The sequence below is a fragment of the Bactrocera latifrons genome, unplaced genomic scaffold (assembly GCF_001853355.1).
Source record: "Bactrocera latifrons isolate USDA-ARS-PBARC rearing strain unplaced genomic scaffold, ASM185335v1 scaffold_304, whole genome shotgun sequence".
Lineage (NCBI taxonomy): Eukaryota > Metazoa > Arthropoda > Insecta > Diptera > Tephritidae > Bactrocera > Bactrocera latifrons.
The window spans coordinates 281,850-300,639 of record NW_017536675.1 but is presented as its reverse complement, the minus strand read 5'-3'; the positions used below and the strand labels follow the sequence as shown (position 1 = coordinate 300,639).

General features: G+C 36.7%; 3 protein-coding genes and 1 long non-coding RNA gene across 4 annotated transcripts; 1 reads left to right on the top strand and 3 right to left on the bottom strand.

Moving 5' to 3' along the window:
- Positions 1-1,689: 1,689 nt before the first annotated feature.
- Positions 1,690-2,563, bottom strand: LOC108970647 (tissue factor pathway inhibitor). The gene is made up of 2 exons (XM_018936142.1): positions 2,287-2,563; positions 1,690-2,229 (listed from the first exon to the last, which is right to left on the bottom strand). Exons 1-2 carry the CDS (start codon positions 2,426-2,428, stop codon positions 1,949-1,951), a joined length of 423 nt encoding a protein of 140 aa, XP_018791687.1. The 5' UTR covers positions 2,429-2,563; the 3' UTR covers positions 1,690-1,948.
- A 3,153-nt stretch (positions 2,564-5,716) lies between these two features.
- LOC108970646 (spleen trypsin inhibitor I) lies at positions 5,717-6,551 on the bottom strand. Its single transcript, XM_018936140.1, has 2 exons — positions 6,327-6,551; positions 5,717-6,262 (listed from the first exon to the last, which is right to left on the bottom strand). The coding sequence occupies exons 1-2, from the start codon at positions 6,475-6,477 to the stop codon at positions 5,916-5,918; spliced, it is 498 nt and encodes a 165-aa protein (XP_018791685.1). The 5' UTR covers positions 6,478-6,551; the 3' UTR covers positions 5,717-5,915.
- Positions 6,552-14,467: 7,916 nt separating this feature from the next.
- Positions 14,468-15,431, bottom strand: LOC108970645. The gene is made up of 2 exons (XR_001993495.1): positions 14,710-15,431; positions 14,468-14,649 (listed from the first exon to the last, which is right to left on the bottom strand). It is a non-coding gene; the product is annotated as an uncharacterized LOC108970645 (long non-coding RNA).
- A 586-nt stretch (positions 15,432-16,017) lies between these two features.
- LOC108970644 (protease inhibitor) lies at positions 16,018-17,055 on the top strand. The gene is made up of 2 exons (XM_018936139.1): positions 16,018-16,498; positions 16,719-17,055. Exons 1-2 carry the CDS (start codon positions 16,414-16,416, stop codon positions 16,889-16,891), a joined length of 258 nt encoding a protein of 85 aa, XP_018791684.1. The 5' UTR covers positions 16,018-16,413; the 3' UTR covers positions 16,892-17,055.
- Positions 17,056-18,790: the final 1,735 nt, after the last annotated feature.

The following is an 18,790-nucleotide window of genomic DNA, read 5'->3' as shown; positions in this document are numbered from 1 at the left end:
GGTTGACAGCGCTTATTATTCCTTGCCATTCCACCAAACAAATAGCAAAACCTTCCTAACCGTCTCGTTTTCATTTGACGTTGTCGTAAGTGACCCACTCTTCACTAGCAGTAACCATCCACTTCAGAAACAGATCGATTTTATTGCGATTCAGCCACGATTCATAGATGGGAATTTGGTCATTAAGGTTTTTGGTGTTCGTGTAGCACCTATACTTTGAGTGTTTTATTGTATCCAGCCCAATTTGATTTTTTTCCGCACAACATTCTCGGCTGTCTGACTAGCCTTTTCGCCTTTATCGAAGAAGCGTACTCGAACAAGAAATCACAAAACTGCCTCAAAATTTGTTTTAGTACGAAATCTTATCTTTCTAACGACTTATAACATGACCCGATCCCATTTATACAACGCGAGATACAGATAACAAAATCCATGTGTTGGATAAATAATAGAGTTTTGCTTATAGACGCAGCTTATGCGGTTATAGCCGAGTTTACAACAGCGCGCCAGTCGTTCTTCGTTTTCGCAGTTTGGAGATTCCAATTATAGCCAGGTCTTTCTCAACTTGGTCTTTCCAACGGAGTAGAGGTCTTCCTTTTTCTCTGCTTCTGCAGAACCTTTCTGTCGAAAACTCGTAACGTCGAATCATCAGATGTTGTCGACGTCCATGTCTCTGCCCTAATAGCAGGACGTAAATAATGAGTGATTTATAGAGTATGGTCTTTGTTCGTCGAGAGAGAACTTTACTTCTCAGTTCCCTACTCAGTCTGAAGTAGCACCCGTTGACTTGAGGCTGACATTACTGTTGGCGTTAATATGACTTCGAAGCTATGAATTTGAAAATAGGAGTTATTTCGTGTTATCGTCGTTCACTACCAAACATATTCACATTTGCTTTGCTTCCTTATCCAGTCTGGAGAAGGCGGAACTAACGACGCGGATTTGGCCTCAACATTATGTCAATATCATCGGCTTATGCCAGCAACTCTTATAAAAGATTGTGCCTTGTCTATTTAGCTATGCAGCTCGAATTATTTTCTCCAGTAACTAATTTAAAGAAATCGCACGAAAGAGAGTCGCCTTGTCTGCAACCTCGTTTAATACCGAACGACTCGAGAGGTCAGTTTACACAGCCGTCTTAGTTCTGCGGGCCTACCAAATTCAGACACAGCGACATAAAGGCAACTCCTTTTTTGGTGTTGCGGTAGATTCTCTTTTCATGATCCTTTAAAAGATTTGGTCAGTTGTTGTTTTTCCAGACCTAAAGCCACACTAATAAGGTCTAATCCGATAGAACCTCATAGGCGATGTTGAGGGGCTCATCCCACGGTGGTTGCCGCATATTATCGGGTCTCCCGTTTTTGTAGATTAGGCAAAGCAAGACCATATTCTGCAAAGCTGATGCATGCTSTTTATTAGTTCTTTGCCGCCGTATTTAAATAGCCGCTTTGTTGTTCKTCAGACATGTAATTGCTATTCAAGCTTCTTCATGTTCGGGCAATGGAACGTCACCTCTATTGTCATCGATTAGGGAATCGGGTTCACTGTCTCCTAGTGTTATGCTTTCACTGCCTTTCAACAGGCTGGAGAATAACTTTAGTATTTTCTGAACATCAGTCACTAGATAATCTCTGGATGTTTTATAAGAACTAGTCCAAATAATATATATATATTTCAAACTCTGCTTTCTCTCTTTTTGATCCAATTTTCTTAAAATTGCCATCAACTTGTTATTTCAGATAGGTTAGAATTTTGACAATATATACTTATAAAACTTATTATTTCTTCCTAATGTAATTCAACTTTTCATTTAATATAGTGAGTCATATTTTCACAACAATTGCACACAAAAATTTTTAATAACAGTATTTTGTAAATAAACGGCTTTAAATACTACTAAAGACAAATTAAAAAAAAAAACTCTTTCGGAAGTTGATACTCAGCGGCTTTAAGCTGCAACTGGTTCATCAGCGGGAATCTGCTTATCAGCTCCCTCATCATCCTCGTCAGCTTTCGCTGTAGTTGAGCTCTCTTCGTCTGATACTTCATCGTGACTTTGCGGCCGGCATAATTTTTCGCAAGCCTCTTTGCTCTCGAAATTGTTCGCATTGCCACCGCAACCGCCATAAACGAACTTTTCACAACGCTTAGTGTTCAAATTGAAAGAAAAACGAGGAAATATTCCAAAGCAGCGACCGATTTCCCTTGGCTGGTAACAATCGTCAGGAACTAAAGGATAAGAGCATATKAGAATTTAAGAGCACACTCAATATTAATACTACGCACTCATAAGGTCGTTAGCTACGTCGTCTGCGACTGTGGTTGGGGCAACATTGGCTACGGGTGCTGCCGTTGAAGGCGCCACGGTGGCCGCTTGCAGTGCGGCAACGAAGCCGGCGGTCAAGCACAAAGTTAGCACGTATTTCATCCTGTTTCTGAGCTGGTTCTATATTTTTTTAAGTATTAAAAATATATTATTTGCAAATTTTTRTTCCTGTCGCGGCCTGTTGCTGTTCACGCTTGAGTTTCTAATGGCACAATGATGCCAYCGAGCGCYTTCGAAGCGTTTTAAGTACTGCCACGCCGCGAATTGACTGGCAGGTGAGCGCGTCTGGCGTCACTGACCCCGCCGCCTTCGAAACTTCCGATTCGTACGCGTACCCTTTCGCTGCTGAATATTGTTATTATTTTTGTCTGTTCATTTTTAAACACATTTTTTTCTCCCGTCCACCACACAAGCCATATGCAAATACTTCGCAGTTACGCTGATAACCACCTACGCCGTATTCAGCAGCTGTTGGCGCGGTGCGGCAGCAGACGCCAAGCAGCRCGAGCTGCTGTCATCGATKTTTCRCGCAAGCTCATTAGTAGTTACGGCGGGTATTCGCGCTGTTCGCATAAGCGATTTCGAGCAGGTGACCGCTCAGCGGTGCCGGTRGCGTTAGCYGTCGCATAACAAGCGTTCAACGCCGGCTACTTCACCAGACTCAGCTGCGCGTACTCGCTTAGGCGCTAGAACGCGCCAGTAAAAAATGCGCTAGGAAACTCCACTTCRTGCAGTTCGGAAGCTATAAACAAAGCAACCGGCTTAATGGCAGCGTTTACGTTTTAGTTGGACGCGACAACGAAACTTGTCAATGTCAACGACTGTCGGTGATTGGCTTTCAACGATTGGCAGTCACTTTTAATGTGTGTTTTCAATCTGTCGACGTTCTACTACAAATCGTTTTTGTATGCTGCTGCTGTAGCCTTCCTACAACATTTACGTGTATATCGCCGATATGTTCATCTAAAGTGTACAACAATAAATTGCAAATGATTTCGCATAAGTAATATGCTAATTTAATTAATAAAAAACTAATGTCTGATTTATGTTCTATATTTTTGCGCACACAAAATGAGTCAGTCGATGAACGAATATTGCCTCAAACGTGGTTACTGGGATTTTTCTCCTCAATCAGCTAATTATAATGCCGAGTGTAATTTCATCTTATGATGCGCGCTCGAAACCACAACCGCGTTTTTAAATTCAGTTCAGTAAAATCAATCAGACGAGTACTTAGTTTAAGTGATGTGAAATGTAAATAAAACAAACGATCTTATTTCTATTGAAATGGTGAAGTGATGGCGAAAAAAAACTAGATTTATAACCTAAGTGGTTTTTCGTCGAAATATACCACATATAATAAATACAAAAATTATGCAATATATGACAGGAGTATACTGCCTGTCATCCTAACGTTTGCAGTGCCTAAAAATAATCGATACCGATTTAGACTTATTAAAATAATCGRGCATACGAGACGAGTTGCTTTCGCCAATCTTGTGGAACCAGTCKTACATTCGTCCAGTTCTGCAAGTGGCAATTCATAATACTGAGATATTTCGCTGAAGCTTTGAGTATAAATGAGCCTTATAAATGGAAAGGTTATGTTCATAAATGAGTCTAATCCGGTATTGGCACGCCCACAAAACGGTGTCGTGTTTGTAAGGTTATATTTTTTGAGAAATGAGCATAGCTCGCCTTTAGTAAAATTTAATATGCTTGCCTCATGGGCTGTTAAAATCAACGAAGCAATGAAAATATGAAAAACATGTATGTGTATCGATCTTCTGTCAGAAAATGAATTTTGGGGAAATCTATTAAAAACTAGTATACTACTGTGAGCAAAAAATTAGTAWGGCTTTGTTCATAATTTTAAAATTYTTAATTTATTCTTCAAAATCTATTAATCCCCCTTRGCCCCAATACACTTGTACTAACGTYTTTTCCATACTCGAAAGAGTTCTTAAAATCATTCAATTGCGATTCACGTTTAATGTCTTCAATGGGCTGARAACGGTTACCCCGGATCTGACGTTTGACATTGCTGAATAGTTAGAAGTCCCACGGAACTAAATCAAGCGAAATCGGTGGTTGCGGCACGACATCGGATGGAAATTTGGCGAAAAGATCACGAAGAATCAATGCAGTAGCAATGCTGCATTATCGTGATGCAAAAACTAAGTGTTGTCTGCCCACAATTCCGGCCTCTTTTTGCAAATAACTTAGCACAAACGACGCATAATGCTCCAATGCTATTTATAGTTAACAGTTTGGCCGGTCGGAAGAAATTCGRAGTGCACCGAACCTCGATAATCGAAAAAAAGTACATAACCTTGATTTTTGGATCTTGTTTGAATTGTTTTTTTCGGCTTTGGCTCAYCTTTCCCATAATACTTGGGCGTTTGATCCTCTGTTTACGGCTCGTAGGTATAGATCCAAGACTCTTCGCTAGTTCACAAACGTTAACGCGACGCTGTTTTCCGAAAAWAATGAAAGATTTTGGAACCAAACGTTTCACTGATCCTTCCRAWATTCCAACGATGCCAGTAAGATCTCTGACTGTTATTCAGAAATTTACTCCACACACAAAATTTACAGCGCGATTCGCTTTACTCCGGTTGGATATAATACTGCTCTTGCCGCCCATACAGCATTCATGCCACGTTTGTCTGCTTGCTAAACAAGTTAAAGATTGACTTCACCGAGACTCAACTATATTTATAACATGTCTGTCGCTTAAATATCTAMAAGTAGCCAGAGGTATACCAGTTTTAATTCGATCCATTTCAGATCCATTTCGATCATTTCGAGTCAAATTGTAGGATAGTGCACTGACTAGTTCATCTTTTTCACAGTTACCAGGATTACCACTATGTTTTGCTGCGCATTGCAGGTTTATCGTGCAATAGATTGTTATATCCACTAAGAGATAAAGACTTTATTTCACTAACTTAGATGAAACCTTAAGATTTTTCAATTGCTATATAATTGTAAGAGTATATTTACACATATTTTAAGAATATACAGCAAACTGTTGGGAAACTTAGATATTTTTCGAGTTACAGGCGATCTTATAGGTCGAGGAAGTAGCGGTCCTTTTTGTTAACTAGTGTAGTGGGGTGATGTATGAAAGAGGTGTCAGCGGGTGTCATGTATTATATTAGGAGAGTAGAGTGGTATGTATGTAGAAGGAGGCACAGCTCATTTAAACATTTTCCCTTGAGTCCACTTCTGGACTCCATTTGTGTATATTATATTTAACATATTTCACTCAAAGCATGTCATGTCTAGTTTTCTAAACACTATTTTAACTGCAGTTAAGCCCGATTTTAGTGGACACTTTTAWGAATAACACCTCATTATTATGCAAGTTAATGAAAAATAGTGATATCATACAATGGAAAGAATATATTTACATATAGCATTTCTAGAACACTTCATAAATTTGCTATAAAACATCTTTAAACTATAAACACTTTTAATATTTGGTGCAAAAAATCTCTAAATATACGTCAACACTATACAAGATTCACCACTCCTTAGTTTAAGAGCGTGAGCTCCATATGAGAGAATGTTTTTTCCATCACTTTTAAACATTCTTTGTCTGTACTGCAGCACGTGTTTTCTTTGCTTTGGTATTTGTTACAATCGCAGCTGGTTGGGGGTTCTTGGCGMCTGTGGCGGCTGGTGCTACGACCGGAACAGCTGCCGGTGTTTGTGCTGGTGCTTTAGCGTTGCCAGGTGCTGCATTGTTGTTGGTTGTTTTCGGTGTCACACAAGCATCTTCGCAAGTCTTCAAAAAGCCAAATTTATTGTYATTGCCACGACAGCCACCGAATTTGAAGAGTTCACAGGCATTCGTTTGTGAATTATAGTAATAGCGATCGAGATTCATGCGACATGGRCCCGGTTCCTTCGGCTGCAGGCATTTCGGATCTTTGAAAATAGTTTTTTTTTTGTTTTAATTTTCAAACTTTTTTCATTTATTTACTTTACTCACCTTGTACGCGTGCCTGCCCGCCACCCGCTGAGCCACTGACCACTGCCACTGATTTTTGTGCSGTTTGTTTTTGTTGCGGAGCGCTTGACACGGCGCTAATCACCGCGATCAGCAGAAATACACGTAAACAACGCTGAAATTGTACCGCCATTCTGTTGTAGTGTCAATATTGAAATGAGCTCAGCGTTTCATGGAAATCGTATGGTCGCTCAGCCATTGAGCTGTTGAAATTATCAACATGACATTTGTGGCATGCAGGCGTTAATTAAAAAATTTAAAAAGCAAAATTGCTGAAAAATTGTCATATTTATTTTTGTAYGCGCGCTCATGGTCTCTCTGTTTCGTATTAAATTGCATACAGTGGCGTGCAAAATTATTGTAAAGTTGGTGCATATTTTTTCGACTTTAAAGAGAGCTTAGTTTACTTCTAATTAATTTGCTGTCTTTAAAAGAGTGTCATTTAAGTCAAACGGGTTAAACTATAARCACAGCAAAGTTTCATAAACGAATGAAAGAAATATCTCGTGTTTCAAAGTGTATATTGGTGACTTTGCTGTATTTGTCTAAATATGACTAAAATGTTGGCAATTTTATATTTTCTGTATTTCTAAAAMATTCTTTTCATTTCTTCGATTACGACAAGTGCCCTCGAAGTTTTAAATTCTAGGTGTCTTCAAAAGTATACATTGGGTAGTCGAAAAAGTATTTTCGTAAGTCTATTCAAACTTCAACTTATTTTTTTTTTTATTTAAAATAAACTTTAAAATATTTACCATTATGCACCATTTTGGTCTACCACTTTTTTGTCATTTTTCCGCCAAAGACATTATTCCATCAGTGTAAAACTTTACTGATATCTCGGCGAAAAACTGWACTTTTCGCAGGCTTCTCTTGAAGCCAACTTTACTCCATTAAGGTAGTTCTTCATTGACCAAAGCAAATGGTAGTCCGATGGTGCAAGATCAGGTCTATATGGTGGATGCATCAAAACTTCCCAGCCAAACTCTCCCAGTTTTTASCGAGTCATCAAAGATATGTGTGGTCTAGCGTTGTCCTGGTGGAAAACGAAGCCTTTATTGTTGATCAGTTCTGAACGCTTTTCTCCGATTCCTTGCTTCAATCTCATCAGTTGTGGACAGTGAAGTGCAGAATAAATCGTTCGWCCAGACTGGAGCAGCTCATAGTCGATTATTCCTTTCCAATTCTACCAAACACTCAGCATAACCTTTGGAGGCGTCAATTCTGGCTTTGCGACCATTTGTTGAGCTTCACCATGCTTGGATCACAATCTTTTTCGCACATTATTGTCGTGTTTGATCCACTTTTAGTCTCCTGTTACTATTCGCTTCAAAAACGGTTCGATTTCATTTCATTTCAGCAAGGAATCGCAGATGTTAATTCGGTCCATTCAATTTTTTACAGACAATTCTGTGGTACCCAAACATCGAGCTTCCTTTTCTAGCTAGTCTTTTTTATATGGTTCAAAACCGTTTGACGATSAATGTTAAGTTCTTTGGCGATGCCTGTACGACGATCCTCAATTTTTTTCCATAAAAGAAGTACCATCGACTCTTGCAAGGAGAGGTCGACCAGAGTCCGGTGCATCTTTCACATCAAAATATCCAGAACGAAAGCGAACGAACCATTGTTGTGCTACACGAACGGATACAGAATCGTCTGCGTAAACTTCATAATTTTCTTTGGTGGCTTGCGTGACATTCTTCCTTTTTTTTATACAAAAATTTCAAAATATMGCATATTTCTTCATTATTTTCACTGATTATTTTCAGCTGTTACTTTTTTCAACTTCCCCGAATTTTTTTTGGGTTAAATGAAGCTTAAAATCTCATCTTTCCAAGACTATATGGCATGACACAATGTGATTGATAGCCGAGGAGATATACAAAATACGAAAAGACTTTTTCGACAAGCCAATATTTCTATATATAAACATTATTGTTTTCTGAAACTAGCCACCAATACTCCTGTTATTTAGACTGTAGAGCCATTCTGCTGTAGTATGTGACACAAAATGTTCGTCGAATTCTGCTGTATACCCAGTCACCGTAAATTGTTCAATACGAYTCGTGATTGATGCTCATATAAGTTTAATTAGAAACTTACCTCAAACAAAATCGCCACCAATATTTTGCTCACCATTGTACTTTTGTATTTATTTTTTCACTCAATCAGCATATTCTCTTTAGTTGAGGCATTTGAAAAAACAACAACAMAACCATAACATGACAGCGGTTAATCGCTGCTAACAATGTTTTTTATTAAACAAGCTTATGAAAATATGTGCAGAATAGCATTATTATGCCGAAAAAATTGCAACTCATAGAAAAGCAAATAAACTTTTTTGTTTTCATTTTTTTGCTCTTTGTTATTATTCTATTTACCTTTCATATTTTCATGCATAGTTTTTTGTTCATCTGTTCTTTGTGATTTTTTTAGTTATTGTTGTATATAAATATATTTTTTTTTTTGCTTCACAGCTTTCGTCAAAAATATTTACAATTGAGTTATTGATTTAATGCTAAGCCTTTATATGCTCGCTAAGCGCGTTAAGGTCGCTAAGTGGCAATTACTATGAACTGAAAATTAAATTATGTATTAAAAAAAAAAAAAAAAAAAAAAAAAAAAATAACTACGCCAAAAATGCAAAAAGATAGTATGAAAAAAATCATAACAACTAAATTGAATAAGTAGTATTTTATAAATTGGATTGATTTAAGTGAGTGACGCTGTTAATTTGATTTGCGAATTTGCAGATTATACTATAACATAATTTTTAATATCCAAATTTTGTGTTATAAGTATAATGTAATGAGAGGGCGACGAAATGCGAAGTATAATATATTTTTCACGAGGCATATAAAAAGCACAAAACTCAAAACCTAAGACTTGAGATTTCATTTCAAGATCACACAAGTCTTCCTATGACCCACGATTATTTTTCCATTTGCCATGCTCGTAGAAGTCTCAATTGATASATGTGTTGTGCTATTTGTTTATTACACTCATATCAATCGTTTYTGTTCAAAAGCTGATAAAGCGTATGTAAAATTATTGACGCTTTATCAGCTTTACATTCGTAAGTATATATAAACCAGATGTGTGTGTGAATGAGTACAGAATTCAACAGCCATTGCTATTAACCTAGCCGCATAAGCAGCACAGAATCTGATTAATTAGTTGCYTAGCTCAAAACACTTAAATTATCAAGTAGACAATAGTTTTTTACAACAAAAACAAGCGCAAAACCCATAAAATGCTTCTAGTGTATTTACTAAATGAAAAATGAGCGAGATGACAGACTAAACTGTGGAATGCTAATTAATGATTGCAATCCCTTTAAGAAAATTATAGAACAATTAATAATATACCAGATTATTAAATTTCCTTGAACACACCTTCACATCATAGGCCTTAAGGGGTTACATGTGTYTCCTCGGGTAAAAACAGCACCTTTTCCATAATAACTAAAATTGATAAATTTCACAAATCAAAATGATGTAGGCCAAGTTGTGAGAATCTTTGGAGATCTTTTTCTGCAGTGACTTCAATGTCATTATGCGCGTGCGGCAACGCCTGGTCAATCAATCTATTTTGAAATAAGTTAGTCCACTGCCACGTCGAGAGCGCTCAGAGCTCGCATTCATCACAGAAAGTATGCAGAATATGCGAATAAAACTATGAATTATGGGGACTACATCGCAGTTCTTCAACGTTTCCAAATCGGTCTTTTGCCTCTTGCTTCTGACGCCAATGACACTGCACTGCACTGCACAGTGATGAAGTTCACCTTTGAGCTTCAAACCACGCACTATGTTTTTGAATCTATCTATCAAGCAGTCAATAAGATTTTCCATTTCTTTGGTTTTTAAAGCGCATACTTTTCCTGGAAGCAGCAAACGAAAGTCGAAATCCATCCAATACTTCTCTAGAAAAGCGCGTCTTCAAATCTTATTTCGGAAATTCTCCCGCAAAAATGTTCGCGTTTTGTTTTTCGGCCGCAGATTCTTGGTTTTTCTTCGGCAACTTTCAGTTCTGTCGCTATTTTTTTAGTGTCTGAATAAATGTAAAAAAATATTCTCCAGGATTTTGTCTTCCATTTCCGAACGTTACAAGCAGCGTATCTATCATTTTTGATGCCTTTGTCACATCGATAGTTTCTTTCTGAAGAATCACGCTATCATTGCCTTTCCTGCTGTTTCCTTATTCCTTCCGGAGGAAGAATTGCCATACATCAGTCACCAACTATGATACGAAACCATCAAATCTTACCAAAATTTTGCTCTTCTTAGTAAAAACCCCAGCCTTAGTAATTATTGGATTTATTTTAACTCTACTTGTATGTAAGCTGCTTCTGAGTTACTTCAAACATGACAACGGCTAATCCAATTTTCCATACATTCGTTATAAACGTCAGCTGTGAATATTTTCAGTGTGTTCTGCGAACTTAAACGAAAAAACTATTTTACATATTGACTTAAGAACAGATTTTGAAAATTTGAATATTATCCAGCCATCTCATCTTTAGCTTTACATGCAACTATAGGAACTTATGTTCTCACATTTAAGGGTATGAAGCGATATTTACACTTTTCTGACAAAGCCGATTAAAAGAGAAATCATGAGAACGTCATGACATAAATACTTGTAGACGATAATATAGATTTATATTAAAACAAGTGAAAAGGGTTTTTGGTTTATTATCGGAGTTTTGTCTTTTCGAGAAAAATTTGATCAGATTTTTCAATAAAATTCTTCACTAAGATCAATATGATCTGCACCAAAATTGTTCGAAATGTTAGGTCGTTCACTAAGTAATTTTGTTTGATTTGAACAGCTGATGTGAAAAAAGTTCTTAATTTTTTTTAAAATAATTTGTATGTGGTGCCATATCGTAGATGGAAGCTCGGAAACAGCAAGAAAGGCGAAATTTTTGTGATGTGTACGGAGAAGATGTGTTTTTGGCCGGCAAATTGCGATCTTGAGAAGGCGCCACGTCCTGGAAGCCAATGCCGAATAACCATTCGAGAAAATACTGAAATAATAAATTTGTCTTCCCTAGCACTTGAAACGATTAGGATTAAATTTGAAGTTACCATACTCACCATATTCTTCAGACTTTACTTTTTTGAACTATTACTTGCTCCGTTTCCTGTAACATTTCTTTGTTTGGGAGAACCTTCACCTCAAATGCGGACGTCAAAAACTATCATCCGATTTTTGTCTACTAGTATTAAATGATTTGATATTTCTTGTTGAGCTGTAAATATTTATAACCTGAGCAGGGTATATTAAGTTTGTCACGAAGTTTGTAACACCCCGAAGGAAGCGTCGGAGACCTTATAAATGTATATACATATATAAATGATCAGTATGTTGAGCTGAGTCGAACTAGTCCCTCAGTTTTTAAGATATCGTTTTGAAATTTTGCAAAGGTCGCGTCATTTTCTCTTCAAGAAGCTGCTCATTTGTCGGAGCTGCCGATATCGGACCACTATAACATATACCTGCCATACAAACTGAACAATCGGAATTAAGATCTTGTATGGAAAACTTTCACATTTGACAAGATATATTCACGAAAATTGGTATAGATTATTTTTTAAGGCAACAATGTAATCTCCGAAGAAATTGTTCAGATCGGATTACTATAGCATATAGCTGTCATACAAACTGAAGTTACTAACAGAAATGCACCTGTGAAGGGTATTTAGCTTCGGTGCAACCGAAGTTAACATTTTTTCTTGTCTTATTTTGATATTATTCTCTGCGGAACTCACTATTGTAAGCTGTCCATTCTCACCTTCATGACTATCGAGATATTCTACCTTTGATGTACATACATATACACACAAGCCCATATATAATATCTGCATATGCACGGCAAACTAGCAATATCTTCACTAGCAAGACTAGAGATGGGTCAGCATACGCAAGAAAATGACTGATGAGTTGAACTGCAGAGCTGACTGGCAGCTGCTTAGTCAATAACAAGTTGACTAAGTGTGAAATTTCGGTGCAGTTGCACTCAAATTATACCACTTGCGGTTGTTGTTGTTATATTATCGCACTGCTAGAGGCAATGTAATTTATAATACCTCATGTATATATGTAAAATTGTGGAAATTGTTGTGCATGTGTATAAGCGGCTCGTTTGAAATTGAAGTTGAGGCACACTGCTTTCCTAAAAGCTTAACTATTTGAACAAATTTATATTATACATATTTATGCATGTAATTCATAAATRCATTACAACATTGTCTACTAAGTTATCAGGAATATGCAATTAATTAGAATAAATTTTCTATAAATCAGTAATTACGCAATGAGTCTAACTGCATTGGGAGTGTTCAAATAGAATTACGTTTTACTTCCACATGCGAGATATTGCTATGTGTGACCTATGCCCATAAGTGTGCCTGGAATTGTATGCAAGTAAATATGCATACATACACATACTATATATTCAGTTGTATCTTTATCATTTGCTCGCATATTTGTATGCAGTTATGTGATTTGCTTAAGTAAATGCTTGTATATTTAGCAAGCTATTATGTTCATTAAGGTCGGCTCTGAACATAAATTGCTGCGCTTACTTCAMGTAAACGAAATTATGATTACATTTAATTACATCATAATTCATGCACCCAAAGTATTATTAAATATCGCAGCTAATGTTAGCATTYATTCATTAACTTTGTTATACGCTTGCAACATGTTGTTGCAGAGTATAATAGTTTTGTTCACCTWACGGCTGTTTGTGTCATCAAAACTAATCGATGCAAAAATTGAGTTATATAACTATATGTAAATGGTCCGGATGACGAGACAAGTTGAMATCCGTCTGACKGTCTGTCCGRTCTCCGAYTTATTTTTGCGAGAGTGATTGACTTCATAAAATGTTAACAAAGGGTTCATTGATCTCGGCAAAATGTAGATAATAAATACATTGACCTGATATATCAACAAAGGAGAAATTGACCCCATAAATTGTAAACATAAGGCTCACTGGTCTCAAACTTAAACAAAGGTTGTGGACTTGGCTAAATATGTACAAAAATATAATAGAGTTCATGAAATGTAAAAAAAAAGTTTCACTAACTTCAATTGTAAACAAATGGTATTGACTTGGCTAAATATAAAAAAAGGGTCATTGGCCTCATAAATCGTAAACAAAGTTGTTTCTGACCTCATAAACTGTAAATAAAGGTTGTTGTCTTGGTTAAATGTAAAAAAAAGGATAATTGACCTCATAAAATATAAACAAAGTCGTCAATGACCTCATAAAATGTAAACAAAATGGTTACCGACCCCAAATGTAAACAAAGGTTGTGAACTTGGCTAAATACGTACAAAAATATAATTGAGTTCATGAAATGTAAAAAAAAAGTTTCACTGACTTCAATTGTAAACAAAGGTTGCTCACTTGGCTAAATGTAAATGTAAAAGTTGTGGTGCTAAATATAAACGAAACGGTCATTGACCTTATAAAATGTAAACAAAAAGGGTATTGATCTTGGCAAAATGGGYCAAACCGTTTAATGGGTTACTGACTACATAAACCAGTAATTGACCCCGTACTTATTATACGGAATCATTGGTGTTGAACCACTATAAGATACATATTTCTGCATTGCAAAGTGATCGGCCAAAATCAAGTATTCGTATGRACTTATAATTTTACAAGATATTCTCCCAAGTTTTGGCATGGATTATTGCCCCTTACACTACAATATGCAGACATACAGTTTAGATCGGACCACTATAGCATATAGCTGTCATACAAACTGATCAATCAATATTAAAATATATAATTTTGTATACAACTTTATGCTGTTAGAACTGACCCTGTATTAGWACTTCGCTGCAGCTGAAATTAACGCTTTTTCTATTTTAATATAAAGTTTTTCTACGGCTGAACCCATTTCGCTGCAAGTTGTAAAAGTATAAAATGTTCGGCTGCACCCGAACTTAGCCCTTCCTTGCTTGCTTTAATTTGCTATTATAATTCATTGTTTTAACARTTGTTGAAAGTAGCTCTGAGTAATGACATTCACTTAATTACTTGACTATTATTGTGGGTTTAGTAAATACTAACTAAATCAATATTTTCACACTGCCGATTACATGTTTTAGCATAAAAAATGTTTTTATATATTTGTTGTTAAATTTGTTTAAACTTCACGGTCGTTAGGTTCAAACTTTTTTGCTTGTTATTCTAATGTAAATGTGCATACCTAATTTGACTCAAAGGAACACAGAGCGTATGAGTAATCTCCAAAGGAACTAAAATATTAACAATATACTGAAAAAAAATTTAAAACTCCTCAGGTTAACAGTTATATATATTGAACTTCAGACTTACATCTTTTTCAGTTGAAGTTTCAATGATGTTGGCGAACTAAAAAGTCATGTTCTGAAAAATAATTAAGCAGCTTTGTGCTTCTCACTGGTTCTCAGTGAGTTTTTCCTGTTTTGAATGGTTCTCTATCTGATTTTTAGTGAGTCTTCCTGGTTGTTCTTGCTTCTCACTTGTTCATTATCTGGTTCTTATTGGCTTATCCTGGTTCTCAGTGTTGAGTTATCACTTTTTCAATGGCTTTTCCCAAACTAAAAAAGTCAGACTTGACTGATAATTAAGCAGCTTTCTGAAATCTAATGGCTCTCACTGGTTTACAGGGGCTCTCTTTGGTTGGTAGTGGTTCTCACCGATTCTCAGCGGGTTTCCCTACTTCCTTTTAGCTCTTACTATTTCCCAGTGAGCTTCACTAATGCTCTTCGGTTCTCAGTGGTTCTTTCCAAACTAAAAAAGTAAATATTTTAAAGATAATTAAGCAGCTTTGTGGTTCTCAGTCACTCTCAGTGGCTCTGTCTGGTTCTCAGTGGCTCTTCTTGGTTATCTGCCGCTCTCACTTGTTTTCCCCAGTTTTCTTTGGATCTACCTGGTTCTGAGTCACTGTTCATGGGTTTCTCATCACCCCATAAACACGAAATTTACTGTATATATGTATTTATACAATATTTCTTACACGACTCATTTTAATTTTCCAATGGCGCAGAAATTAAATTTGCTAAAGCAAATCCAAACATTAGACCTTCAAAAAATAGAAAAAATGAAAGTAGTGAAGTCAAAGTTCAAACAAACATTGTTTAAAAAAAATCAAATCAAAATATACAAATACGCTTCACGTGTTCGAATCACTACAAGGATGATGATAACAAACACTGATTACAGCGCAACGCTCAAAGCGTATGAAAGGGCGACAAGCGCTAAAAGAGCTTTCTGATTTGTTTTCAATACATGTACATACTATATGTACATTTTTTTCTACACTCGATTAAAATTTTGTGCAATTATGCTATTTATGATCGSGCTGAAACTCAACTAAGCGAAACGAAAGCTGTTGGTAAAAGCTCCATCTTCAATATTTTTCAATATTTTGTGGACTTCAAGCTCTGCATAACCTTTCGAGTACCAAGCTCAACCGCTACTCTCTGTGTTAATATAAAACTACAACAAAAATAACTGCAAAATACGTTCAAATATTTCGTTTTTTTCAAAAAAAACAAAAACACTATCGAATATTTGCTCATACGTACGAGTATATATATGTATACTTATTAATATTACTGCTTCGGCTTTGATTTTTATCTGCGCCTCACTTCCTCTGCTCATTCAAGCGTCACACCGTCGCACGTCATCGATCGCTTCATCGTCGGCGCTTGCGCGAAGGCCGCCTCGAGCGTTTCAATCGCCCCTTACACCCCCACAAACGGCCACAAACTTTGAGTGCTCTTACACCTGTTATGCTGATGAGCCGCACAACAACACAGTAGAACAACAACAACTTAGAATCGCCGTCAGTCGTCACAAATTATCCGCGSCTGCAGCGCCAAGGCACTCAGGTGCTACRCGACGACAGTGCTGAGTCAGTAGCGTTAGACAGCTGCCAGCAGGTGTGCCCAGTTAAGCACTTCGATCGCGCTGTATCTCGGCATTCGCGTAAAAATTATAATCGTTAAGTATTTGTACTCTTTATTTTGCTTAAGTCGTGTTGTGTTTTTCAAAATGCAGTTTGTGCGCGTTATCGGCATTATTTGTTGTTTGTTTTTGATTTGCACACCGCTCAGCGTTGATGCCATCAATCGCAGAGGTACACACAAAACTTATAAATATATTATATATATATGTACATTCATATAAATACATATTTACAAAGTTATTTACCAGTGTATTTCCACAGTTTGCTCATYAGTAGTTTTTCGTTTCTTCACCACCGCTCATTTGCATAACAACTTTTTTGTTGTTTTTGCTGAGATTATCTTATTTTTCGATTTATTTATTTTAATTTGATTTTTGTATATTTTCCATAGTAAAAYTTTGCTTGCAACCGCCTCAAAGCGGCCGCTGCTTCGGCTATGTGTCTAGCTTTGCCTACAACCCGGTCGCGCGCAGATGTGAGGAGTTCATCTACGGTGGGTGTGGCGGCAATGACAATCGCTTCGATTCGAAAAAGGAGTGTGAACTTACTTGTCGTGATGTTTAAGCGGCGATTTGCGCGCTGTGATTTTAGCTGGTGAAATTTGGAAATGTTATTGTTAATACTTCTACTTTAGGCCCTTTTCACTCTTTAGTAAGAAAGCGTAAACAAATTATTTATTAAAATACTCAAAAATAAACTAAAAATCGMAATTTTGATTTGAAATACTACTTTTATGATTGTATTTTTTTATAATATACTATAGAAAATTAAGATTTACAGCTGCGTACATCGACTGATCTCCGGTCAACAATAAAAATATGGTACTTCTCTAATAACAATTGTCTGTCGACAGACAATGATCAACATCAGTGCACCTTCTACTAGTCGAAAGACGTAGAAGAAGGCTGGTCTGAAGACATGCAAGGTTTAGAAAGTTCCGGACAAAAACGTCTTTACGAAATCGCAAAACAATGAGCTAAGTAACTGATGTAAGATTTTGTTAAGAAATTGGAATGCTGCATAAAGGATCACCAAACTTACGTTTAGCGCACTTTTCTCAGCTGCCTGGACAAAAATTTTATTTGGTCGTTTCTCGGGATTTCCTCAAAAAATTCAAAACTAAAAATTTTAAGCTAAAAAGATTACAAAACTTTCAAATAAAAGGAGCAGTTCATTACATCCTATACTATCAACACCGAAATATATGTGAAGGAATATTTACAATAGATATTGCTCTCATTTTTAAGCCAACATGAAGTRTACAGATTTTTTTGGTCTGAGCTCGCTCCATGCCACTATAGCACAACAGCTTTAAAGCGGTTTCATACAAGGTACATATTTCAACCGATCGGTTTGTATGACAACTATATTTTATATTGATCCGATATCAATAATTTGGACCACTGCTTGTCAATAACACACCAACAATTGTAATTTGGTCAATAAAAGGTCTGTCATAAAATAAAATGTTCCATTAGGCGGCGTTTTGAAACCTTTTTGGCTGTACTTTCTTCTGGCAATCATCGCACAAAGAAATTAGCGTCTCATATATAAACACTATATACAATAGGTTAAGTTAAGTTAGTCTAGGTCCAAGAGGGGTGGTAATCCTTTATGATGGCTGCTGTCTTCTGCATTGTATCATACCGTGGGGATCAAAGATGCAGGACAAGAGATTCTCCATTGTTTAACTGGTGCCCTGCTCTAGACATTTCCTGTAGTTTTCTCGATCTATCAGACCCATCCCGCATCCGAATGTCGCCACCAGACAGTGATCAGTTAGTATTTCCATCATGTGTCTACAGTCTTTTCTAGCGAATGCCATTATGAAATTTGTTTAATTCCTAACTTTGTTGTTTCGCATCCAGGTAGCTCGTTCCATCGGGTTTTGATTTACTTTGGCATGCTTTTGTCGAGATTGTCGTATAGACAATGCATGGGTTTCCCAATGTAGATTACGTTTTTGGATGTTAGCCGTACACCATTCTTGACAATCTCATCCACAATTTCATTGGCCTGACCCAGTAGACGTGAGGTTTCTTGCTTCTAGCAATATTTTTCACTTCTGTCCTGCTTCACAAGCCACTTCTAGCCGAAATGCGATAGGAGGTTACAGCCCCGATTGCTGCTTGGCTGTCTACGTAGATGTTGACTCTGGAATTGCCTGCAGGTGAATCAGAAGTCAGTAGCAAAGATCTCCGCTCGAAATATACTGCAGTGGTCCAGCAATTTAAAAGGTTGCCTTCTGCTTAACTCAGAACAGTATGTTCCCGCAACCAACTCTATCGTCCATTTTCGAACCATCCAATAGATGTTTAGAGTGTTGCTTCTTCGCCTTAAAAATCGTTGGAACTAATTTTGGGCCTAAATGCTCTTAGCCAAAGTTGTTCAGAGTGATCCGTAAAATATTTCACGAATATGCGATTTAAATATATATATATATATATATATGTATATAAAGCC